Below are 26,923 nucleotides of genomic sequence, written 5' to 3'. Positions count from 1 at the left end.
TTTACATCTGCACTGGGTTTACAGATGATCATTCCACACATGATTAAAAATGACTTTGAGATTAGATACCACCAGCAGCATGATCAAAACAACTGATCTGATGTTTTTGGCCCAACAAAGGCTCTACCAGCAAGAGCTGGCTCTAATCTCCTTACCTGGCTCAAGGGATTAGTTAATTAGTTAACTAACAAATCTGTTGGTGGAATAGTGATGGCAAAGAACTATTTCAAATTGCTCATTAGACGTGAGCTCATGATCTCTGGATGGTTGTGGCTGTAAGGTGGCATTAGATCATTCCCATTCCCCCTCAGTGTTGACACTGGGGCATTGGGTACATGTTAGGCAGACAGCTCCCGCCTCACTAGAATTCAGATATGTAAGTCATTACTAGTTCAGCTCCCCTGATATACCAATCAAGGAAGCCACAGCTCAGCTAAGAATTAGCTTGTTTGTTTGTTTGTTTTTGTTTGTTTTTTTGTTGTTGTTGTTTTTTGTTTTTTGTCTAGAGTATCCATCTCTGACTCAGAGGAGGACCAGATAGCACAATCACAAAAAGAAGTTCAAGTCTTGTCTCTGCAGTAGGTTCTCCATTCACTACCACTTGCAGAACCATTTCACTAAACCATAACTCAGTCATATTAGAGCAGGTACACCAGCAGGGAGGTCACTGACCCACAGCTGGAAAGAGGCAGTGAGCTCAGAGTCACATGCATACTCACACTATCTAACCATCTAAACTAAATCCCCATGCTCATTTCCTAGAAGAAGTAAAAACTGTACCCACAAACTCTCTGAGGCATCCAAATACATTTTGGCTTCTGATGCCAATTTTCTTGGTAGTCAATCTGCAAACAACACAGCCCAAAATCAGGGACCCTCATCACACCTTGCTCTTGTCTCAAAGACCTGCTCACCATCTCCTCCCACTAATCCTAAGAGGCCAGGTTGTACTTTATAATTTTTCAGCCTTTAACCCTCTCTAAGGCCCAAGCACAAGTGTCACCATTAATCTCTGCCTATCCAAAGAAGGAAGCACTTTCTTATATGACCCTACATAACTACTTGTATGTCTGCAGGTAACTCACTGGGCACCATTTCATTGCTACAGTCTGACTTCAGAGCTGCCTGGATGGCTGCCAGCCCGCCAGACAGCAATAGCCAGAAAACATTAAACATACACAGCAACTTCACGTAAAATCAAAGTACTCACACCAAAACAGCACAAAGCAAACTTGTGGGTTGGTCGTATTTGTGGCAATACAAATGCATTATGTTAGCTGGAGAGAACCTTTTCCCCAGCATTTGCCCAGCAGTAAGAACCATTCTGGTTTTATGGATATGGAAAGACCACTGCTAGTTCCCTGTGCAGCGTCCTCCAGTATGAGATATGGAAATCAATTCCCTTGACTTTTAATCTGCATATTGTAATGACAGCTATTCTCATACTTTGGATGAATTCTGTAAGTTCTGTAAGTGTTCTGTAAGTTATTAACTGCAAGTATATAATCTGACACTGCAAATACCAGACAACACCTAAAACCAGGTTAAAATCTGGTGTCTGGAAACTGGTGGTTATGTTGTGTCTGCACAGCTGGATGCAAATTTTTTTAAAGCTGTAAGTGATGTGATCACTGCTATCAACAAAACAGGATCATCAACTCTACAAGCTTTGATAACCATGAAATAACAAGTTTATAAATTGGAGTCCTGCGCTGTCCTCTGAGTATGAGGAAATCATGATATCACTGAACTAAGAAAGGATATCTAAAAAAACTTCTTGTGTTTTGTAAAGCAACATGAGAAGCTGAACACACTTCCTTGCAAATACTCCCTCCTGTTAATTTTAAAATCCATCACAATTATCTCCTTGGTACTGCAAGGAGAAAATGGATTTCCTTCATACTCTGTGCCAAAGCAAGAGGCAAAAAGCCCACACAGCCCTGGGAGCTCATGAATTGCCAGCACCAGAGGTTCATTGATAATCTCTGACTTGGATATTATGGTTAGTTTTAATGTTTCATAACCATATTCTCTTTGATCTATATGTCTTCCAGAGGCAGTTCTGTGCTTTGAGTTTATAGAAACACCCTCTGCTTCCACTAGTTTAAGAGAGAACTGATTTCCATTACTTTTTCAAACTAAAAAATAAATACTTCCAGGAATATAGTTGAAGGCATTGTTATATTATCAGTCATTGAAATAAAAGTTTTGTCGTCATTTACCCATTGTTTAAATTCCACTGGTGATCTCTTGTAAAAAGAAAAGGAAGACAACTGAACTTATCTCTTTTTTGTGCTAGAAATTGAACTCTAATTAGGAACAGACAAAAAAAGCTATTGGTTTAGCATTTTTGTTTAAAACTAACTTCACCAAGACAAATATTTGTTTTGCTATGATGGATTTTTTTTATTGTTGGTTGGTTTAGGTTGTTTTATTGATTGTTTTCAGAGAGAAATCAAGGAGACATCAGATTTGGTGTCACTAAGTCCCTCATCATCTGTGCAATCACTGTAGTTATGCACGTGGATTTTTAACTGCAAGCATCTCTACTCTGCCTTTGAAAACAAAAATGATTCATCAAGCATCATTTAAAAGTCCTGAATAGTCCCACAGGGAGAGAAATCTTCTTCATGTTTACCTGTAGCTTTGTGTCTCATGTTTTTATTACCCCTTTCAACTAAGATACAAACTCTCCCCACTTTTTGTCTTGTGCTTGAGGCACAAGCCTTTGTTGGTTTGTCACTAAAAACATAACTGAACTCCTGTCACTGACTTTCCTTCTGTGGAGAGATTCTTCTGAATTTTGTAAAATTTATCTGGAACTGTCCTAAAACTTCTAAAGTTACTGAGGAATCCAGGCAGACCAACAGACAAGGGCAACACACTTCTGTAAACCTCCTTTCCCCAGGAATCCTGCCTAGAATTCCAGACCTTGTTCTCCTCTAATGTTATGGCTGCAACATTTCAAGGTTTGCTCAGTGCCAATGGCCACCCTTTGCTGCCTGCTCCTCTGAGAAGCACTTTGTTCCTAGGAAGAAACTCCCTGCTACAGCAGCACCTGGCAGCACCATCCCTGACTTGTACCCTCTGAAGCATTTGCCGTGTTTTCTGACCAAGTCTTAGGAGTACAACACCCCCGAGACAGGCCATGGAAATAGACTGCACTGAGCTTTTTGGTTTCATTTCTATTCAACTTCCATGAAGCTCATGGCTACTGCTGCTTTCTCAGCTCTGAACAAGAGCAGCACACTGTTAAAGAACACATGTCCAGCCAACAATGAAGTAGCTCTGACTGATCCCATCTGTAGGAGCAGGTTTTCCTTATCCCTCCACCTCATTTTTAGTGAAATTCCCAAGTTCCAGTGCCATTATATGCTGTTTCAAAACAGCATTAGGCACACTTAAGGCCCATCTAAACAAAAAAAAAAAAAAAAAAAGTACTGCCGTGATTTACAATACATCAGGCAGTGACTCGTGTAACTGGCTCCCCTGAGAGCTCTTTTGAAGTGTGCATGAGTCAACAGACTGACAGCAAAGCACAATATGCCATCACCAGGCGTTCATGGGCAGCCTCACTGTTTCTTCTGCTGCACATCTCATTCTCCTGTCTCCAGTATATCTGTTTTATATCTCCCTCTGGCTCTGTCAAAGCAAGTTACGCTTTATTAATTTGCTGGTCAGGTCCTTTCATATTGCAGAAATTAATGAGAAGCAGCATCTTTGAATGCTAGCAGAACTACAAGCTGTAGCACCTTGCCTCACAGAAGTCCACAGAAGTGTTTCCATTAATCTGAGTTAGGCTTCAAAACACCAAAGACCATCTTGTTGTAGTGTGTTATTGAGTTGAATGTTCTGTCATTTTATGGTATGTGCCAGTGTCCCCCAAGTTATTCCAGTTGGTTTTTCCCTGTTTTATGCCCACCTATCCAACTGTCCCTCAAAGAATCCCCTCCTCCCTACTTTCCCGATTCTTCCCAGCCGATCAAGGCAACCTGGCCCCTTCACCCTGTCCATCAGCGCAAACCTGACCCTTTGTTCTAGAAAGTTCCCTGTTTCCCTGTCCCTCACCCTCAGGCTCAGTCCTCTCTCCTTCCCTTGCCCTGATTTGTTTTAGTCCCAGAAACCACAGCCTGGAAGTTGCCCATTGGTTGTATTGTTGTGTCCATCCCCTGTTTTGAAAAGTTTTAAAAACCCATGCACAGGTGTGCTCCGGACTCTTTTTGTTTGTGGTTCCGTCCTGCATTTCTCTCCTGTGTTCCTTCCCCACTCCTCTTCCCATAAATTTGCTGGACTTTGTACCGTAGAAGAGCCTCCTCTGCCTCCTTTACTCGGTCCTCATCACTCCTCCAAGGGGTTTCTGCTGCTGGGCATCTGGCCCAGGCAGGACCCCAGCCTGGCCAGTTCCCCACTCTTGCCACTGGCCCCAGGACATCACAGAGCTAGCCAGGGCTCCGGAGGACAGTGGCACCATCTAAACCTTAACTGTGGCTACTTGAAGAGTACTGAGTCCTCCATTTGTTCACAGTCCCAGGTGGTTTTTTGTTTATCTTATCTTCACCAACACCTGCTTGCCTCACTGCTGCCTTAAACTACTCCTGGCACTGGGCCACCAACAAGCCTTACCTTACTTGTACTGAATTTTACACTTTTGAAGGATAATGGATATTTCTGACAGGGACATTGTATATCTGAAGTAGTAATTAATAAACTGTTTAGCCACTTAACAGAAGGTGTTATTGCTGAAAATAATAATCATCATGACTTTCTTAGCAGTGGTCATGTGTAACATGATGGTACATTGACAAGAAAGTCTAAAGTTGGTTTGAGAGTGAAAAGTAGTATGGCTATATTAGTGTGGTGTTTCACCAACACTAAGCCTTACATCTTGCCAGTTAGTGAAGCAGGAATGCCACAATGACAAGATCATACTGTTACCAGTGCTCAGAATTAATTTAGCATGGCATGTGTCACTTGGACAGGACTTAAAGTTTGGCCAGTCTACAGAGAACTTTCACAGAGGCTTATCATTTCCCAACAGACGTGGCACACCAGAGTGATCATTTCTGCTAGGCATTCCATTCATTAAGCCTTCCAAAAATAATACTATTGTCACCAAATTTGCAGACTAGTATCTTCCATCTGGACATGCATTATTATCATTATTAGCATAGTAAGGCAACAAGGAACATAAAATAACTAACAGCATTGTGTGCATATTTACACATACACAGGTGTATTCGAACAGTGCTTAATGTCCTCTGCTTTGTATTTTCTTCAAAGATTTACACCAACAGTGAAGCTTTCTAGAGGTTACTATATTGTGTGCATATATATTCAGAGGCACATACATATTTGTTAGCTTAGAACATACCCATATACATAGAACAGAATATCAGTCTGAAGTGCTGTGTACACTAAGGCAGCAAAGAGTATTAGATAAATGCATTGCATGTTATTATTCCTTTAGTTTGGTAGGATTAATTATCATGTTTTCATACCAAGACTATGTGTAAATTAACGATGCTACTATGAAATAAAGCAAGAAACAGTACAGCAGTATAAGAAAGTTTTCAGCTTAACAGCAGTTTTCTCTCAGTATGTAATCTCTATAGCACACAATAAACTTTAAACTTTGGCATTTTAAAAACTACTGAGTAAGAAAGTCATTCAACAGTCTTACTCAGAATGCATAATAGCTGTTAGAGTTTTAATCTTTATTACACATAAGATATTCCACTTCTAAACATCAAACAATTGCAGAAATTGCATTTTGGCAGATGACACTACCACCAGATTAATTACCAAGAATTTACATAATGTGATAGCAATAATCCTTATCTCTGTCTCTTTCAAATATGTGGTTTGTGATAAAGATCAGATTAAAAAAAATACTGTTTAAAGTGGGAACCTAAAAAACGCTCTGCTCATGGCACATGGCTCCTGTTATCCACATGACAATCACTCACAGATGGGTATTTTCTGTATTTTAGCATGACTTAAGCACATTATGACAACGATGACTAGGTAGTTACAGGTTAACAATTTGACAGTACACAGCTATATAGTGCTTTGTGTTCACTGTAGTTTACTGTAGGCATACATGATTTATCTCGTACTGAACCAGGCAGCAGGTTTTTTCTAGTGAAATGGGTGTGAACACATCACTGCTGTAATGCCACTTAGCTTTCAGCCAACAAGTCAAATATACGTACAGTGGTTTTGAAACTTTAAATATTTTCGTTTCACATTTAAGGCTAAAAAGTTCTGTCTTCGAAGGGGAAGTTAGTCAGTCTTAAACTAGCATGATTTAAGAATACAAATGCTAGCCAGAACCTAGCTGCACGCAACTTTCCTAGATTTTGTGGCTACAGGCACACTTACAAAAGACTGGAATAGATGCCACAGGTAAACAATTAGCACCTCGCAAAGTTGCAAACAACAGAAAGATTGAAAGGCATTCGAACTGGCTGTGGCCTTTTGTTACAACTTCTCGGGATTAACCAGTTAATCAAACACTTCCACACTTGAGGTTTATCTCTGAACAGCTCAAGTCAGGTAAATCATAAGACTGTAAGCATTCAGGTGATTCAATTCCAGCTCCTCAGGAGGCAAATAACCCTACTTGGACTGATCACATTTTGTTACACTTCATGAGGAGCACAGAGGTGGAGTAGGTATAAGAAATTCTAATATTTGCTGGTAGTAGGATGGTAGCTCTTACTACACCTCTTAACTGCAATAGAAGGAGGAAAAACATAGATTTCAGTGTCTTAGTAGTTACCATACACAGAGAGATGAAAGCTCCATGAAGACTCAAAATGTCAGCACCACCAAAAACCAGCATGCATTCCCATTTCTCTGCACTGCCCAAACCTCCTTTGTCTGTAAACCTTCAGGCTTGGGGTTTTAAAATCAAGCATTGACACCTCACTTATTTTCTGTAGTACAAAAAGTACTGAGGGTGAAAGAGCAGAAGCCCCCGTCCAATTGATGTGATCCATTCCAAAAAAAACAACAAAACCTTGATGAAATTACTTGTTAGACTGTCTCTCTCTCTCATTGCCTCCTAATATTCACTCTTGGATGGGCCACATGCAGGTTTAGTGCTCTTGGTGCCCTAAATCACAACTGCAGGCAGGCACTCAGTCCTAAATCATCTCAATATGCATTTGCCTGGAGGAGACTAAAGCCTCAGGCTATGGCTAGGATTTTATAGAAAGGTAGCCAACACCCAGTACCTGTCACTTGAAACATCTTACACAACTTCGGCAGTGAAAGGTTGTCTTCACTCATCATTTGATCACTTTTCACCCAGCTGAAAAGATCAGCTCACTACTACTACTTGCAAGACAGACACAGTAATCCCTTATTCTACAAATTTGCTCCTTTAGGCTGAGCCTCTCAAGCAGGCACTACATCTTTTCAATGCACAGAAATGCTCAGTAAATTAATCATTAAGAGTTTGCTTATACATTTAATTGAAGAAGCTGTCCCATAAGGCTGTAAATTTGACTGGTCACTCAGAATCTCTTTAACATGTCCATAAAACTGCAAGAATATTCTGTTTGCACTTACAATCACAGAATGATTTGGGTTGAAAGCAACTTCGGATATCATCTACTTTCAATCCCCCTGCCACGCACAGGGACAACTTTCACTGAACCAGATTGCTCAATGCCTCATTTAGCCTAGTTTTGAACACTTCCAGGGATGGGGCATCCATAGCTTCTCTGGGCAACCTGTTCCATGTCTTGTCACAGGCACACTGAAGGGCTTCTTCCTAACACCTAATCTAAAGTTGCTCTTTTTTTTTTTTTTTTCAGTTGAAAGCCAGTCCCCCTTGTCCTATCACTACAAGCCCTCATAAAAAGTCAATCTCCAATTCTACATTTGCATTAATTTTAAATTGTGTAACTCTGAAGATTAATAGAACAATAACAGCAGCAAAAACAATCAAGTGGATGCAAAACCTATAGACGTACAAATCACAGCTTTGGAAACAAAGCTCTCAGAATATATTCAGAGCAGGTACAGCACAGACAGCAGTGGCAGCTTTTCAAAATTCAGTACTCAGTGTTTAACAGTGGCCTGTCATAAAATTCTACTGGTTTCTAATTAGTCTGTATCCTTTTCAATCTTTGCTGAACATGAAGTTATATGTCTGAACAGTTTTTTCTGTACTATTATACCTCATAAAAACCACTCACATTTATATTCTGCTAAAAAGGTATAGAAATTCTGCAATGCCAGAAGGCACTCTTATTTCCTACATAAACCTTTCACCCTAATGACAGGAAAAGTGACTGTGTGTCTTTAGCAAAAACTTGCTATTTCCCTAAAGTAATAAGATGTGGTACCATTTCTTCCTTAGTTCACAGGCATAACAAATACTCCAAGTTAGGTTTTTCCTCTAAACTAGTGAAGTCATTTATTCTTCTACTAGGTAATATTTTGTGCATATTTCATTCATTACCATTACATTTTTTGTCCTTCTGGAAGTCAAATTTAACCTTGTCTTATAAGGACAGAAATAACTTCAGAGACAATGTTCCTGAAACACAACTCTTAAAAAACAAAACAAACTTCAAATGTAGACTCAGCCATGCAAATATTTGGCTAGCCATAATGTTCTTTCCTTTAGAGTATACTACACTAAACAGAATATAAGTGCCCATATATAGGTATTATTCTTTTAAAAGAGTTATTTCATTTAAAATTAATATTCTACTCTGAAAAAAAAAAAAAGCAGCTGCCAAGTGCAGATAACTCTTAGGCTTTGTTTTTGTTGCTTTATACAGTGATTTTTATACAGTTAGATATAGTTTGCTGACACACAGCCCTAAGTGGAGATTGTCTAACTAAATACTAGATTGTCTAAGTCAGCTAAGCAAGGTCACTCTTGTTTTGGGTATCTTGCAGTAAACCTCCTGCCTTCAGTATGCACTACCAGTCTGTGGTAAAAGCAAGTTAGGAATCCCACAATTAAAGCAAAACAAAAAACCTTAAAACCACTTTTTTGTTTGGTCAGCCGTACCTGATTTACCTGCTTGACTTCTTACAGATAAGTAAAACACGATTGCATAAATTGCACCCAAAGTGTCGAATTTCAGGAAAGAGAGATCTGTTTCCTCTCATGCCCCGAGTTCTTGAGCTAAGCTGAAACTGTCAATTGTGCCATTTGTCATGCTGATCTTGTTATACTCACTTTGGTACTACAAAAGAAAACAGAGCCAGAGCACCCCCTCTTAGACAAGAGGACAAAGCAGTTATGAGATGTGCCTGTGGTAGACAAATTATAATTTTTCCATCACTGAAAGGAATACATGAGGTCTGATCCTGTACTTTAAAGTTAAAACCTGAAAAGGAAGACTAACTCCAAGCAAGATTAAACCTACAATTCACTTTTTTTTTTTTAAATCTTTAATTTTACACAGGGGTTTGTCTTCAAACTATGGAAACAAAACTACATTTACATTAATGCAAGTTTCACAAACCACTCCCCAGAGGAAGCTACACAGATTTTAGTCTCAGAGTGGAAGTGATTACACCACTTAAGAAGTTTCTGCACTGTCTTATAACTAACATCACTGAATATATTTAAGTTGTCTCTACAGTAAGAATACTATTATATTTCCATATGCTTATGCACTAAACACAGACATAAGGGAGGACCATGTGCAGATGAGGGAGCAAAGGGCTGGCACAGGGAATAGCTGAAGGAGGCCCCAGAGAGAGACAGCCCCAGAGAGCAGCCATTGCTCCTCTTTGCCAGTAAATGTCTGAAAACCTCAGCGGCAAGCACAGATTACTCCAGCCGCTGATCCTCGTCAGGAATCCTAAATACTACCCCTTACCTTGAGTCCATCCTAGGGTTCTTGCTGAGAACCAAAAGCTTGCAAACACGATGCTGTAGCAGTCAGGAATCAGTATGATTTTACATAAAGAATTCCTGAGGTTTTTGCACTTGTTTGATCTTTGATAACCACAAGAATGCACACAGAAAACAAGTGAAAAGCGTGTTCAGGTTGCTCAGTCTATTATGCAGAAGTTCTAAAATCTTAGAATTGTCTTCAGGACTTAGATTTACCCTTTCTGTCCTTGCACGAAGGTAGCAAAGCGAGCTTTGTGAGAGCACAGCTGGTTGACATAATTTATTCAGATCTCAGAAAGGTCTTTGACAGGGTTCCATGCTACTGGAGAAACTAAATAACTGCTAGGGAAGAAAGGCAAACAAGTATCATGGATTAATATCTGGTTGGAGTAAGTGAATCAAAACTGTATTGAAGTTTTGATTTGAAGTTTTTTTTTTTTTTTTTTATTATGACAAAAAGTTGACAGCAAGGTACTTCTACATCTTTTACTTAGTTCAGAGTTTTTTAATAGAATAACTCTGACCAGTGAGAGAGGGAGAGACAGGGGCAGGTAAAAAAGAGCGATGGAGTCTGCAGATATCAAAAATTTATTTGGGGAAAGGGAGATTTGTGAATACGTTCAGTGTGACTTCTGTTACATGAGTGAACAATGCAATGACAAAAGATTCAGCACTGATATGAATATGAAATCATGCAGAAGAGAAACTTCACACAAGCAATACAAAATCCAAAGCTGGTAGAACCCCATGCTCAGTATGTAGCAGCAGCCAAAGATAAAGCCTAACATGCTGGATTCCATACAAAAATAGATCAGGGAGTAAGTAATATCAAATACATATATATTCTAATCAGAGGCATAACCTTGTTTGAAATACAGCAAGTAGCATAAGTCACCTTTACTGAAAAACTAAACACTGTAGGATTAAATACACCTGGGAGAAAAACAGGCAATGAGCAAAAGTTGGGAGTAATTCTCATGCAAAAAGAGTGAGAAATTTTCTGTCAAAAGACAGTCATGTGGAAAGATATAAAATAATGAATGGTACCAAAACAGGAATTTTTGTGGGTTTTTTTTTCATCAAAGCACAAGAGGATATTAAATGAAGTAAGAAAAAAAAATGAAAAGCAATGCATTTTTGTCATTCACAATTCAACATGCTTCTCTGCCACTCAAGTGCCATTACAGAATTGTAGTGCTATGAAGATATTAAACTTTTATACCAGTGTAAAGACTATACAGCTAGGTCCGTAATAAACTCTGAAGTGCTATTAAACTATTCCTCCAGTGCTTGTATTGAGCTATTAAATATTTGGATGGAACATTTTTTGGGAAATATTACATCACCTCTGCCTTGTGTAGCCTCTCCTTTCCTCTAATACACTGAAACTACTCAATGTCATGGGCGAGAAAAGGTAGTGATTCCTGTTTTTCCATGGACAGATTTATTCACCTGTTGCATTGCTTTACTGTTACTGCCATAGGCATGACCTGCTTAACTTTGTGCTACTTAATTCTGTTTGACTACAATTTAATAAATTTTGTCACAAATATTTCAACAGCATCTAAGTGTCAACGGATTTCTTTTCACAACAACATTGGTGGGGGAAGGGGTAAAATGCTATCTAGTTAATAAATGGGAAACTGGAATAAAAAGACCAAGATAACAAATGTCCACAAGCCTGATTTGCCTAGGTCCTGATTTCCCAGAGTACTTCCTTTAATAGTTTCTATGCCCAAAACATTGCCTTGGAGACTTCAGCAGTTAGGCAAACATAGTCCCAGCACCTCAAAGCAAAGCACTTGCAAAGTAAGAAATGTACAATGAGTCCTGCAAGGTATTGCATGTGGCAATGTGACAAGACAGAAACATGTGCACACCACCACTGAAAACTGATAAACCTATGACGCTGGACGATCACGGAGTAATTAAAAATCTGGCCCCTCCAGTTTAATTTCTCTCCCTTTTTAGAATCCAGTTTTACAAACACAGCATGTCTGTGCAGATGGGTCCAGACAAAACTGAACTTGCTCCGACTAAACCAAGCTGTTCCAACCTGTTGGCACAGACGTATCTTGATGCACGTGTACACCACTACCTACCCAAGGAGCTGCACAGATGCCAAAGCTGCTCAGCGTGAAGCAGTTTGAACTGCTTGTGAGATACAACAGTGCTGATGCAGCTCTAGCAGATTAAGTAACTCTAAAAACACAGGCTCACAAACACCTGAAGGAAAAATAAAAACTGCAGAAAGTTACATATTGCCTTCCATACCTTCTGCTTGCAAGCAGCAGCCAATACTAATACACATGATCATCTTACAGACCACCAGGTTATTTGCTACAGGACTAAGTTGATCAATCCATTAGATTTGAGCTCACACAAATCACCTGCCCTCCCTCTAGACACAGCCTTGTTGCAGGTGTGTTGAAGTTTTACCGGCAGAGAGAGCTGTGGGGGTTTTCTTCCACTGCATTACTTTTTTGCAGACTTTAACCCACTACCACCTGGAACACGTATCAGGAGTCTTTAAGTGGGAAAGGCAGCCAAAATTTGTGGACAAACCTGAGATACTGCACCAGGCAACAACTGCAACGTGAACTTTGACACAAATCCACTTTCAATCTTTCCCATGGGTCCCAGCTATGGGTATAGCCCTCCATACTCCCATCCGCGGAGGAACTTGTTTCAAAACAATGCCTCTCCATGCATTTTATACCACAGGAGCTAGGAATGCGCACCCGCTGGTCCATGGCCTTCTCCTACTAGCTAAAAAGCTGCCACACTAAGTCGAAATTTATCTTTTCCTAGAAAGGCTGTTTCTAAAGCTTTTGAAAAGGAAAAAAAAAAGTAACTTGAGTTCAGTGTGAAAATAAAACATTTTTCTCCTTATAAAAATGACCTCGTCAAAGAAGAAAAACAAAACAAAACAAATCAATTTAAACAAACTTCTAAAAAAAAAAAGGAAAAAATGAGGAAAGAGCTAGTTTCACAGATTCCACAGATTTGCCTGCGGTCCCAAGGACAATGAGCAGGCGTGAGGCGGCTCTGGCGGCGCGGAGAAAGGGAAATCTCTTCGAATCCTTGACGTGTCTTTTGTTAACTTCCCATAATTGCTTTTTTGGCATGACCATTGCCCGGACGCTCGGAACAAGCGGTTCGAAGAGCCAGCCCTCACATCTGGGAAGCAGGGCTTTTCCACAACAAAAACAAAACAGCAAAAGCCAAAATAAAGCCATACGGCGGCGTGCGCGCACAACCCCCGCCCCTGAGCCACCAGTCCCTCGGGGGCACGGCTCGGGTGAAAACGCCGGCCCCGAGCGAGCCTCGTCCTGCCGGGCTGACACCGCGCGGAGCGGCAGCAACGAGCAGTGGCACCCCCTGGACACAGCCGGGGGCGACACGGCGGGAAGGCGGCGGGAAGGAAGGGCGGGGGGCGCTCCGTCGGCAGGCAATGGCCCGGATCGCGCTGCCGCCGGCGGGACCTCAGACCGCGCCGCACAAGCTCCCGCCTGGCGCGGCGCCGTCAGTCAGTCAGTCAGTCAGTCAGTGTGCCATGCCTCGCTGACCTACAGCCGGACACGCCGCCCAGCAGCCGCCAGCACAAGGGTCACCCATGCCGGAGCGAACCTCCGGCCCCGCAGAGCAGCCGACACCGAGTCCTTGGCTAACTGAGTGACTCACCAGCTGCCCTCCCCCCTCACACATCCCCTGCTCGGCATACAACAGCTGTTTTATCTCCCGCTGTAATTACACCACATAAAAATAGTTACAAGGTACTTGGGGAGGGCTTGCTGCTAAAACGCTGTTGCTTCCCTTGTGCAGTGAATGCGGATTTGCGCGGATGCCCGCGTTGCCGGGAGGGGATGTTGGGTGGTGGGGAGGGAATGATCCCTGGTCTGCCGTAGGAATCCATTATTTCATCAGCCGTTTCAGGCGCCTGCCCGGCCGGGAACAGCCCCGCACGTGCCGGTGCGGGAGTGACACAGACACGCTCCCGTGGAATAAGTGCACGCCGCGCCCGCACGCCTGTTCCGCGGCCAGGCAGGTTCTTTGCCTTTCCACACTGAAACCTTCGCCCGTGACACTTCAGACCGTGGCTGGGCGTTCAACACTTTTGATTTTATTTATTTATTTATTTATTTTATTTTTTCCACCTGGTTTTGTCAGGGGGACGGTGGGGGGAGCACCGGGACGCGCCGCCAACGCCGCCTGTGCCCGGGGAGAGCTCTCCACCTCGCCAGGGAAGCTGGAGCGAGCTGCTGGCGGGTGTCACGTTTCCCATCCCGGAGGAAAAGAAACTGTTGCTGCTGCAGAGCGTGCTCGCCCGACAGCGATGAGTCAAGCTGTGAGACTTCTCTCTTTTACAGCTGCGATCATGTGCCGCAGCAAAATCTACCGGGCTCGGGAGGGGGGGAGTCGAGGGAGAGAAAAACAACCTTTTACGAACTGATGTAAAAATAACCGCAGAAACGGGGCTCGCCTTCCCCGCGAGGGTGGGTGGGGGGTGTGTGTGGCCAGCGCGGGCCAGGCGGGGCTCCTTCAGCACCATAGGGGATCGAGGGGAGCAGCCCCCGCCGACCGGGCCGTTCGGCAGCCGGGAGGGGGGGCGCCGGTCTTTGGAGGGTTCCTTTCCTTCCCCTGCCGTACGCACTCTCCTTTCTTCTCCTCTATTCACGCGAAGGAGTGGGTGGTTCGTCCGGCAGCAACAGGAGGAGGCTAGTCAAGGGCAGCTGTCAAAATCTCCCCCCCCCACCCCCGCCTCTTCCTTCTCCTCCTTCCAGTTTAATGATCAAACGTCTGCTTGGAAGAAAGGCGAGGGAGCGGGAGGCACGGAGAGCTCCCCCCGCCGCTGCTGGTGTGTGTGCATGAGCGAGCGGGTACAGGCGGACACCCCCCCGTTCCGGCCGGTCCCTCCCCTCCCGTCTGACAGAGCCTCAACACCCGGGAGGGGAGGGAGGAGAGAGGAGGAGGAGGAGGAGGCAGCCACCGCCGCGAGTGCCAGTGCAGCGCACGGTTACTCTCCCGTACTCACTGCGGGGAGGTGGGGGAGGGCGGGCGCTGTGTACCTTTCTCTCCCGTGCCTTTCCTCACTTTAACAGGCCGGGGCCAATCGCCAGCAGAAGGGAACAAAGGGAAGGGGGGAGGGAAGCCCACCCCGGCCGCACTAGAAAGCCCCCGGGGGAGGCAGAGCCCTGCGGCTCCCGCTGACAGCAGCGCGGCCGGTGACCGGGCGCCTGGCTCCGCGGCGGTGTTTCTTCTTTTTTCATCGACCTTCTCCTCCTCATCCTCCTCGCTGAGCTTAAAGGGGGAAAGCAGCGTCCGGCGAAGGGAGAGAAACTTGGGTCGGTGCGTGGGGTGTCCGGCGATCGGCTCGGTCCTCGCGATCAAGATGAAAAGTAAAAAAGGTAGTTGTGATGGGGTGCCGGGACAAAGCGGGGTGCCCCGCGCCCCTAGCCGGGGTGGAAAGGGGAAGGGGGGCTGTCGCTAAGCCAGCCGGAGTCCCTTTGCCTTTTCGGCCTTTTGTCCCCCGTGCCCCCCCCACGCCCCCTGGCCTGTATCCCCTGGAAGATTTCAGTGGATACTCCGCTCCCAGACAAAACATGCGGGGCTGTTGTTTGGAGGCGGCCGCCTCTCTGCGCCGCTGGCTCCCTGTCAAAAACATGTCCAGCCGTTCGCCTCGTGTCCTCCGCCAACTTTTGTTCTCGCCCCCTCCGTCGAGCCTCTTCCCCCTGCCCTCCGGTAAAACACTTTTGAACGCTTTCCCGCACCGAGCTTCGCCCTCCCCGCGAGGGGGACGAGGGTGCGGATGGTTTTCCCAACTTGGGGCGAGGAAAGCGGGGCCGTCCGGCAACTCTTTGTTCGCGGGGATGGCAGCGTGGGGCTTGAGGCGTGGGGGGGGGGGTGTCGGCGGCAGGGCTTCAAACCCCTCAGCGACCTCGACCGCCTTGTTTTGCTGAAAGTTGGAGCCTTTTGTATCCCTTTTATCCCTTAAAACAGGGGGACAAAACACAAAGTACAAAAGTTTTGACGCAGGGTTAAAAGGAGGAAGACTTCCCCCCTCTTCCCCCCGCCTCCCCCAGCCATAAGGCTGTTTGAGTTTTCTTTGTGTCCACTTCCAGACAAACTTTACAGTTAGAGGATCGTTACTCATCGTACTCGTGGTGCGTTAAGTGCCCTTAAATTAGCGCTTGGCCACAAAGACGCGGAACGTGCTTTCGGATCTAGCGCTCCTGCGCTGGCCGGGAAGAAGTTCATAGCAAAGCAGTGTCTGTTCAGTTGCGATTTGCCAACGGCGGTGTGGATGAAGGGTGTTTTGCATTCAAAGACCATGAAATGCTCCGAAGTGGAGGGTTAGAGGGGAGCAGTGCGCATGTTCGGTACTCCAGAGTTGTGCTGTTTTCCCCCTACTATGCATTCCTGCGGCTCCGTAGTAAAGCAGCCTCTCATTGTTAGTACCCTTGGAGCAATTAATGCATATGTAGTTCGTGAAATCATTGGGCTGCTGCAGACATGGTGTGTACTAATATGGTTTGTAGCCCTCGTCAGAAGTTTTTTTTGGATGTGCCACTCGGCTAAGAGGAGCGCACACAAAGGGAACTGAGCCACAAAGGCGAAGTTTAAAGAGCAGGCAGGGTGGTGCTGAGGAGCGCAGCGTCCCGCGGGAGCGGAGTGGGGCTCGATCCCAGGCACAGCCGGAGCTGCGCGCTGAGCTCAGCCCCGCTGTGCCCAGAGACAGCGCTGGCTTTTAAATGTTTCAGGCGTCTTAGGTAGGTTGAGATTCTTCACCCTGTTGGAAGCAGTTTGTGGTTCGTTCCCCCCTCTCTTTTATAGTTTCGCTGAATTAATTTAGCCCAGTTATTTTTAGGACATTCCTATGCTGCCTATTTGCACAGCAGTGGTGAGCTGGTTTCCTGTCTGCTGTTGCTTCCATTGTTCAGACTTCTCTCCCCGAGGGCAGCTGCTGGTTGGTGAAATACCAAACTCCCTGCACTTTCAACTGTTGTTCTTGCCACCCCCGAAATAAATGCGTGTGGAAAACGCTGACGTAGTTTCTAGGTATGCATGTGTAGGGCTTTGTGTCTAAGAGTGTGTGTGTGTAAGCTCTGCTTTGAGGATTGCAAATCCTGGGCTGAAACAATGGAAACAATGAAAGGTGACAGGCGGGAGGGAGAACTTTTGAGAGGGGCCATGGGCCTGGGGTTTGCGTGGCACAAATTAAAAGGTGAGGAGACAAAGGCAGAAACTTTTTAAAAGATGTTAGGGCTAGGGTGCCTTTGTTTTAAGAAAGGTTGGACTTGTACTTATTTGTGACCTCCTGGCATTTGAAGCTCATTCAAGAAGTTTCAAAGAATGACTTTGTTACAGATTTCTTGCTTGCACTCCTAGAAAATCCCGTTTAGAGGAAGAAAAAGTATAGTACAGCCAAGTGTAGTTGCTTTAGTAACAGAGTGCAAGCTGCAAAGTACAGAGGAAAACAAATAGGCTGGTTCCTCAATTATGAAACTCATTCAGAGGAAAGAGGTGTTTTTTTTTTTTTACTTTGGAAATTCCCTTCTGTATCCTTGTAGTTTTTTTCTATTTATAATTTTAAACTAATGTATTTTTGTGGTTGATTTTTAAATTCGCATTATATTTTAGTTAGGTTTTTTGGTAGAGTTTTAAATTTTTTTTTGTGTGTGATGCTGTATTTTTTGTTGTTGGTTAGTTTTGTTGAGGGTTTTTTTGTTTGGTTTTGTGGTTTTTTTTTTAAACTAGCAGACTGTGGATTTAAACCTCAGGACTCTTCTATGGATAGTTTAATTTACAAATAATAACGTGATAGCAATCACACGGAACCTACTTGGCTTGTTAATGAGCTGATTTAGAACACAGTCTCGAAAAGGCATGTGCTCAAGTTTATACATGTGAAGAATCTTACTGAACTTGGTTACAACAGGATCGGGGGCTTGGATAGGAACTGGTTCTGTTTATCAGCGCTCATAAAAAAAACATCTCACTGATGAAATTCAGAGACCCCTAAGGGATGGGAGGTTTTCTTTAAGGTGATTTTTGTCCATCCCCTCTCTGGAGGGCAGAGATTGTTCCTTGTGGTATACTTTGTCCTCTTTTGAATAACAATTGGCTTCTGCCACTTCCTCTGTGAAGCTCTTCCTCGACACAATGGGACAGTTGTGTTTTTTTGGTGCCTTTTTTTTCCCCCTCATAGCCTGAATTTTTCGTTTGCTTAACTTCCATTTCATTTGTCTCAGCCTCTCTAAATACTTTGTCCTCCCCCTCAAAAGTATTTCAGCATACCTTTTTAAGTGGCAGTGGTTTGTTTTGAAATCAGCTTTAGTCATCACTGTACTTTTACTCAAGTTGTTTCAAGCTGTTAACTAACGTTTGGGTGTTGAGCCCAGACTCCAGATCCTAGGTGTAATCTTCCCTGAGCTGATTACCGGGAGGACCTGTAAAGTCTTCGGGATGTGATACAATGCATCAGTGCATTCAATCATGTATATGAGTTCAGCTGGGAAGCCAGGAGGATAAAGTAATTTATAAAGAAGGGATGCTGATCATGTAGTCCTTAAGTCATTAACAGCATAGACTACTCTTTTAAGTGTCGATGAGGAAGTGAAGGAATGGGATTTTGTGTTGTTTCTCAGACCTCACTGCAAATGAACTTGTACTGCTTTAATTTTAATTCTGTAAAAGCAGGTTTTTTTGTTTGGATTAAATGTATTTAGGAGGAGGCACAAAATAGCCTGGCCCTAGCCTGCTTTTAATACAAATTAAATTAGTAGGTCAGCTGGGGCTACTCATCGTGTCCACAGGCCTTTATTCTGGGTGTAAATAACAGTAAGCCAATGGTCCAGTCATGGAGCGTGGCCAGGACCCTTTTCAGTTGGGCCCTGTTAAAACAGGAAACCAGCAGCGAATAGGCTGATTACTAACAAGACGGAAAAACAAAGCTGGGTTGTAATCAGCAGGAATGCTTTAATGAAAACAGAGCCTTGACAGCAACAATGTGGCTCCTGCTCTAGTAAAAAATATCAGCTGGGGTAGTGCGAGATTTCTAGCCCTGACTTCCTGTTGCTGCTAGCTCTGTACTGCGCCTGAGAGATCTGCCACGAGTTCAGAGGGCTGATCAGCTATTTAAATGAGCTCATTTAAATGAGCAGAAGTCTGTACTACACTGGGTTTCCTGCTTAACCAAAACCTGCTTTGTGTCACTAACTTACAGTGTCAATTAATATGACACACTAAGCCAGCAGGTCAAAGGGCTGGTTCTGCTGGTGACTCATTTCTTGCTAGGTAGGTTACGGTTACTCAGATGACAACTTTTACTTTAGCAAAAGATCTTACTTGAAAAGGAAACGTTTTTATACTGCTGGCTTGCACGTAGTATATTATAACTTTTTTTTTTTTTTCAGCTAAAGGAAAAGCAACAGTTCTAGGAGAGGTTTTGCTGTTAAGTCAGTTTTCTGAAATTCAGAGAGGTGTCCATGGAGTCTTTCAGTTGTGTGGTAGATCCTGGTACGGTCACTTCAGATTGGGTGGTGTGTATCTGGAGTACATTTGTTATGCCATGTAAATACTTCTTGCAGACCATTAGACATCTAACTTTTTCATATTAGTTTCTCCTTCCCTCTTGTTTCCAGCCCTTGCTGTTTGCCTCTCCCTCTTTTCCAAGGTCTTGCCTTACTGCCCATTATACTTAAAAACAAACAAAAAACCCAACCCTGTGAAGTGCTGCAGCAGTTCTGGTTCCTGACAAACAAGAACAGCGCACTTCAAAACGTTGTCTGAATAGCATGGTCTAGTTTTAGCTAGTTTTTAAATTCAATTTAAAAGGGCTGAGCTGCTTTGCAGAGCTGTCCTGTTGTCTCTGCAGGATCTTTGTTCCCAGAAATGTTCCTCATGGCTCCAGGAGCCCATGGTGCAAGGCATGTTCTCAGGTCAGGTTGCAAGCATGACAGCACTTTCCATGAAGCTATGACAAAGTGGTTTGCTTGGAATCATTGTAAAGCAAACTTTTGACATACTTTCTACACAAATTAAGAAACTGTTTACATAATTTGGAGTTTATCTTGTGTTGGTTATTTAAATATTGTCCTATTGTTCCTGTTCTATGACTGGATAATTTATGTAGCTAATCATCAGATGAAAAAATTGGTATGTCAGTTGGGTGTTTGTCAGTTACATAAATCAGCAACTGGGAGAATGAAAACAATACCAAGTAAGTTACTGAAGTAACTATGCCAGACATTGCGGTTTGATCATCCTGGTGGAAATGCTTGTGTATCAAAGCTCTGCATTTCAAATTGGACAACTTAAACTAAATTTAAGGATGTTGGAGCTATTCATAAATAGGGGAAGGAAAGAATAATTTACCATGTCAGCTTTGGCTGAAGTTTGGAAGTGTGAGGAAAGGTCCTTCTCTGTTTTTCTCTCTACCCTCCTGCCAGGTATTAAGGAAAACTTGCACATGCATGCATTCTATCTTTCTTTGTGTGGTGGTGGGGGCTGTGGTAGCTGGTTGGTTGTTTGTTTTTTTTAAAGGGCATTACTTCCTTCTTGCTTCTCACTTCCATAAATGCCTTTACTTATGGATATAACATAGTTTTATATAGTTTTATATTGTCATAGGTTGACTTCTTGTTGTTTTGGGCTTACTTTATTTCCTTAAATAGAACTTTTTAATTATGGGTGGTTTCTCACAGAAAATTTTACTTTTGGCATTTTGTTGGCTTTATTATTAAGGTTTTTAGTTTTGGTGTTACAAGTGAGCAAGTGTCTTCCTTTCCACCTGTCACCCCCGCAATCTAAGTTCAAAAGACAAAAAGATGGAGAGATGGAGGGCTTGCTTTCGTTCTATAGTTTTAAAAACTGCTTTTGAAAGCCAGTGTGAGTTCACTTGGAATTAGTATTAATTTGTACTAGTTGAACATGGGTATTATCTTATTTGGACTTGTATACAGTTTATAAGATCCCTAAAATTTCTGGTGAGTTTAAAGCAGGCTTTTCTTTGTGTTTGCTGGAATTAGTGACGCGTGTATCCTACCAAAGAGGTAGAATTGTAACCTTCCTAGCTATTGAATACTTACTTGTTTGTTTGATTTACATTCCACAGCTTCATGTTACTAGTAGTGTGGTGTACATATATAAAGGGGTAATCAGATTGTGAAATCTGTTCCTTCCTTTGTGTTGGAGGGAGAAGGTATGCAGTTAACTTGTAAATTTGGGGTCCTTATAGTAAGCATAGCACAGAACACACCTTTCCAGGGATAAAAATATGAGATGAAAACCATGAAGTTGAAAAAACAGTCAGGATAAAAACTGGCACATATAAATTATCATGGTTCTTTGATACAGAACACAATTATATGAGAGTCCATTTCCTGATAAACTGGTGAACTCTTAGGCACTTGGTTCTTCCTTCTTCTGCACTTTTTTTCCTTCATAAGTGAAAATCTCCTTAGGGGTGGTGACAAACACAATTTTTCCCCTTTCTTTTTTTCTTCTTCCATTAATTTTTCTGAATAGATGTAATTATTCATTTATAAAATCTACAACCTATCCCTCTCGGGAGGCAAGCATCAGGATGTTAAGAAATAATTAAATAACCTATTGCTTGAGTTAGGGTGTTTTAAGTTCTTGCTTGTTGACCTTTTGCCCAGCCACTGGTTAGTTATCCTTGAAAAAAAGTGCTGGATGCACTCCATAGCCAGCAAACTTGGACAATATTCTCATTAGATAGAAGCTATCTGATAACGTTCAGCAGATAAAAGGTTGCCAGGGGAACAAGAAAATGAAGGTTTGCAGAGAAGAATTCCTTTAGGAACGGATCATTGGTGCTACTTTTTTGTTCAGCTGACAGAAAAGCTACAGCGTGACAAGTTAACGCTGCAGGACGAATCTCCCCCGTACGAGGGGCTGTAACAGTAAAGATGGTTCACGTGATACAAAATGTCTGTGCCATACAGTGCTGGAGCCAAGTAGTTAACGGATTTAGGAGGCTGATTGTGCTTGTCTTACAATTGTAGGTGTAGTTGCAATATCAGGCAGTGAAACGGAGGATGATGACACTATGGATGTCCCACTGGATCTTTCCTCATCTGCTGGCTCAGGCAAACGGCGGAGACGTGGCAACCTGCCCAAGGAATCTGTGCAGATTCTTCGGGACTGGCTCTATGAGCACCGATACAATGCTTATCCTTCAGAGCAAGAAAAAGCGCTGTTATCCCGACAAACACACCTTTCCACGCTACAGGTATTTAAAAAAGTAGTTCTCCCTTCTAAAGGAGCTGTTTTCTGTTTTAATTCACCTGTGCTCTAGTCATGGATACAAATGTTTACACTGCATGTGAGATTTCCCTTTTTATTGCTACTCTCCTGCTGATGGCACTCATAAGGAGAGATAGAGACTGATTATATGTTACGATGATCTTTGTTTATTGGGAATAAAATTCTTTTTCTGGGAGAACAGACAGTCATGAATTGGAGCATGCATGCTAATTTTTTGCAGAATTGTGCCCCAAATGACATAAAGTGTCTGTACAAGGTAATTTATTGTGAGAAGACAGTATTTATTTGTCAACAGAGGTTTTATGGTGATAGATGAGCAGCTTAGCATGTAACTCTTCACTTCTAAAATGGCAACTTGAGGCTCGTTCAGTAGAACATGGACATATATAATTATGTGTATGATCACTGCCATTAAAATCAGTGGAGCAACCTGTAGGGGATAGAGCTACTCAAGGGTGTTAGTGCAGGTATGATGAGGCGTTTGTATGTTTATTTTGGATTTTCATCCTGGCATGCCACTGGCATCTGTGAGGTCCCTTGGATGTATCATTCTCATCTTCTGTGATCATCTTTGGTCGAATAGCTTTTGCCCATTGCTGCATCCCATGTTATGGGAAGGTGGCTGCATGAGAACTTGGGTAAACCAGGGTTTGGTTTTGGGAGCTGCTAAATAGAGAGCACTCCTGTTGAGTCCTGGGCTTTATTTTTCTGTATTAATTCATTAGTGCAAATTTCATAATTGGTTACATAGTAAAATTTTCTTAATGCAACATTATAAAGATTACTTCCTTTATGTAGTAAAGAGAAAAAAGACGTTAAACTATAAACTATCCTGTATTGCCCAGGAAACTGGTTGATATTTAAACAAGGGCAAACTTAAGTGAGGTAATTCATGTTATGTCTGTCGACACAGTCAGTTGAACAAGGAAAATCAGTAACTATTTGTGGGAGGAGTGGCTCTCTTCAGAGAGAAAAGGTTTTCCTGTTGTTAATTAACCTGAGCTAGGGAACAATAGCCAATAGGTTAATGTGTGTGCACAGAGTTAAAAGCTAAACCCCTAGTTTGGACTTCAGATGTCCCGGGGCTTTCTGTAACAGGAGCAGGGAGTTGGTAGCACCGGGACAAGGGAAGGGCCTTTGCCAGGCGTGTCAGAACTTGTCAGGTCTCTATTTTGTTGTGCAGTGAAGGAAACTGCTTGGAGGGATTCATTAATCTAACCGTCCGCTCTAGTGGCACATAGTTGGGAATGAATGAAGGTAGAAATTAAGTTGTCATTATATTCCCAGGTCTGCAACTGGTTTATCAATGCACGCCGCAGGCTGTTACCTGACATGCTGAGGAAGGATGGCAAAGACCCAAATCAGTTCACTATCTCGCGGCGAGGGACCAAGCTTCCCGAGGGCGGCCTGGTGGAGTCTGCCATCAGCACAAAGAACTACATTCCCCTGCTGGATGAGACTGCCTTCCTTCCCGCTGCCGCGCCGCTCGGCAAAACTGTGTCCTCTTCCAAGCCGGCTTCCCCGGGATCGGTCCTGGCTCGGCCGTCAGTGATTTGCCACACGACTGTGACTGCGTTGAAAGATGCCTCTTTCCACTTTTGCCAACCAGCTGATGTAGGCCAGACCACGGACCTGCAGCAGCCCCCGGCTGGCGGCTTCACAGATAGCCCCCTCTCCTGCCATGAGGACGCATCCAAACTGGGACCTGGTGCAAACACACAAAGTGGGCTCTTTAACACTCCTCCTCCAACACCACCAGACCTTAACCAGGATTTTAGTGGATTTCAGCTTCTGGTGGATGTTGCACTCAAAAGGGCGGCAGAGATGGAGTTGCAGGCAAAACTTATGGCCTAAATCCCCTTCCTTCTCCTTCCCGTTTTGTTTTACCAGGCAGGGATCTAACAGCTGTGTGGTTATTGCCACCCACACGATATCAAGACTTCACTGCATTATTATTATTTTTTTTTATTAATCTTATTTGCACAAGGGGATTGCTGAAATGAAGCTTCCTGTCACTGAGATGGTCTTCAGTGGAATACGGTCATTCCAAGAATTATGAACTTAAAGCTACTGTAGAAAGGATTGTGTGTTTTGTTGGGATTTTTTTAATGTTTTCTTTGTAGATTTTTCATAATGTGAGATGTTTCCCAGGATCATGTGATTTGTTTTGTTTCTTTCAGACTGTGCAATATCTAGTAATGATATAGAGTCTTCTTATCATTCCCATGTGGAACGGAATATACCGACACGCTGTCTAAATTTTCAATTTTTTTAACAATACAAACTTTGGATGATCATGCTTTTTTTCCCATAATATAATAAAATATTTTCTTTAAAAGTGATGCATAAAGAGTATTTTGTTGAATACAAGCTTTGCAGAAAACATGAATTACCCTTGAAACAAATGGAAGTGAGAAATATTTTTGAGCTCATACTGACTTTGTTTGGTTCAGGGAGCCATGAAACAAACTAGCAGTTGTTGTTAACCAGACGTTTAAAAGAATGCTGAAAAGTGGGCCAGAAGTACCTGATTCTGTTCTGCTACGTTGAAATTTTTTAAGGGGCCAAAGGGAGCTATGTGGGCAATTCAGCCTAAATTTCAAAGGGAAACCTTGGGCCCCTCTAAGAGTTCCAGTTCTTGGCTCCTTGAAATATTTTAGGGCTGGGAAATGTGATGGCCCATGGGGAAGATCTGAAGATAAAAGGAAGAGGCCAGAAGAGGGGCTGGGACAAGTGTTCTTTGCAGATCTTTGTGATGCAGCTCCTAGACATGGCTGGTGGCAAATTTTGATAGGGGAGGGCAAGGGCTTCTAGCCTTATTTGGACTAGCAATGGCAAGATTTTTACTCAGTAATTCTAGTAGACTGAAATAAAGTAGGCTGTATTGCATTGAAATCTGAGTTCTGGGAGCCAGGTCTTTGTGAGATACTTTAACAGGTGGTTGGCTAAGATTTAGAAGAGATGCCTGTTGTATTGGGGTGTATTTTTGCCAGCAGAATCTAAGTTACCTTTCAGAAAAGGACTTTGCTATCAAAATGACTTACTACTGAAAATGGTGAAGACTTGCAGCTCACATTTCAACTTTCTTGAATGTCAGTCACCCACCCTTATCCTTCCAGCAACAATGAAATAAGAGACCTCCAGGGTAAAAAATTGGTTCTGGCTAGTCTTTAAAAACAAACCAGTTGTCTGTTTGGGAGGTTGGGGGAGGGCTTTGAGGAGCAGGAGGGTTGGTGAATTTAAGGATATTATGAGTAGAAAGAAGACTACAATATTCTGACTGCTATACTGTTTTGCTGTGGCCTTTATAATTTTCTAGTGTCAGATATATTCTGTTTGTTCTCTGGAGTGCTCTTTGGAATTCTTTTGAACTTGTGGCTTTCTTGAACCTTCATGTTTAAAATCAAAATGGTAAACACTAAACACTGGTTTACTTATGACTGCATCAGCTTTGGTAACACAGTCATCCTGATATACTGTATGAATATAGAACTATTTTTTAAAAAATTTGGAAATAAAGCTGGAAAATAATTTTGAACATAGAGATGGCTGTATACTCTGTCTTCAAGGCATTGCAGGTGGGTACAGAAGAACCTGGTATAGTGTCTCTCTGACACACTGTACTTGATACTTCTGAGATATTTTTCCTGGAATACCAATGTATGTATTGTTTGGTTGGGTTTTTTTAATTACTAATTGTAACATGGAAGTGTAGTTTTTTTGTCACTGTGAGGTTGATGTTGAGGGAAAAGTTAGTTAATAGACATGGTTTTGTGGAATAGGTGATTTATCTTAAGGGGTGCTACACAACCAAAGTGGAGTGTCATCTTTGATAAAGGTTTGGAAGATGCTTTGTCCTTTTCTGTTCTTGCAGGAAGGAACTTTATTCACTCCTTGCACCCATGCTTCATGAATGAAAGAAAAACAGCCTCACAAATATGTTTGCATTGTTTATTTGAATTGCTTGACATTTTCCTCTTTTGTTTCCTTTTTTTTTCAAAGCAGTTTGTTGGTGTGCTGTGGGATAAAGAAAAAGTGGGGCACTCAGATCATTAAAGGGCATTTTCAGAGATCTTTACTCTTCGTTACTTTGCCCTTTAAAATAAAAAATGTCAGCAAGTTTAGAAATAAAAAAAAAAAAAAAAAATTCACTGGTTGAGCTGACCAGTTCTGTAATTTCACTATAGCAGCTGCAGTACTGAAAATGAAAATGGAATGAGGAAGAAAGCTGTTGCCATTCAGGTTAACAGTTTTCATTGAAAGTAAAAGCCTGTGGTCTCTCTGCTGTTTTCATTTACTGTTATGCCACACAAAGTGGTATTAATGACCACCAAGGTCCTGCTCGTGTGATGAGCACTGCATTTCCATTTTGCTGACTGACTTACCCTGAGAACTTCACTGGTGACCAATTTTGATTGAGGCTAGTTATATACTTCTTAAATTATGATTTGTGTTAAGGTTACACCTGGAAGTTTGGCTGTAGTCGTAAGTCAGATGGCTGTGGCTGAGTAGCACCTGACACCACACCATGTAAAAGCTTTTCCCTAGCCTGAGGTGTTACTTAACTTAGAAGAAGAAAATTACTCAATATATTGAGTACCCACTAAAATGTATGGGAGTTTCTGCTCTCTTGTAATCTAGCAAGATACATGATAGTTTTGGTGCTGGCTATTGAGGTTTACCTAAACCTGTTTTCTGAGCATAAACCTGAAGTTACTTTATCTGAAGTTATCAAAGGTAGGTATATGTAGGGCATTGGGT

The 26,923-nt window shown here is 42.7% G+C and overlaps 1 protein-coding gene across 2 annotated transcripts; it reads left to right on the top strand.

Annotated features, from left to right (window-relative positions):
• The first annotated feature begins 14,042 nt into the window (after window positions 1-14,042).
• Window positions 14,043-24,504, top strand: TGIF1 (TGFB induced factor homeobox 1). 2 transcript variants are annotated; one of them, XM_053996569.1, is made up of 3 exons: window positions 14,043-14,219; window positions 21,901-22,127; window positions 23,450-24,504. In XM_053996569.1, exons 2-3 carry the CDS (start codon window positions 21,945-21,947, stop codon window positions 24,014-24,016), a joined length of 750 nt encoding a protein of 249 aa, XP_053852544.1. In that variant the 5' UTR covers window positions 14,043-14,219; window positions 21,901-21,944; the 3' UTR covers window positions 24,017-24,504. The 2 variants fall into 2 exon arrangements, with proteins under 2 accessions (XP_053852544.1, XP_053852536.1); XM_053996561.1 differs by lacking the exon at window positions 14,043-14,219 and adding an exon at window positions 14,870-15,279.
• Window positions 24,505-26,923: the final 2,419 nt, after the last annotated feature.

This window comes from Vidua macroura, chromosome 1 (genome assembly GCF_024509145.1).
Source record: "Vidua macroura isolate BioBank_ID:100142 chromosome 1, ASM2450914v1, whole genome shotgun sequence".
Taxonomy (NCBI): Eukaryota; Metazoa; Chordata; class Aves; order Passeriformes; family Viduidae; genus Vidua; species Vidua macroura.
The sequence above is the reverse complement of the archived record's forward strand: the minus strand, read 5'-3'. Positions and strand labels throughout refer to the sequence as shown.

Excerpts from the sequence above, each read along its gene's own strand:
- TGIF1 (XM_053996561.1), top strand. Across the intron at positions 22,128-23,449 it reads CACACCTTTCCACGCTACAG|GTCTGCAACTGGTTTATCAA; the intron begins GTATTTAAAAAA and ends TTATATTCCCAG.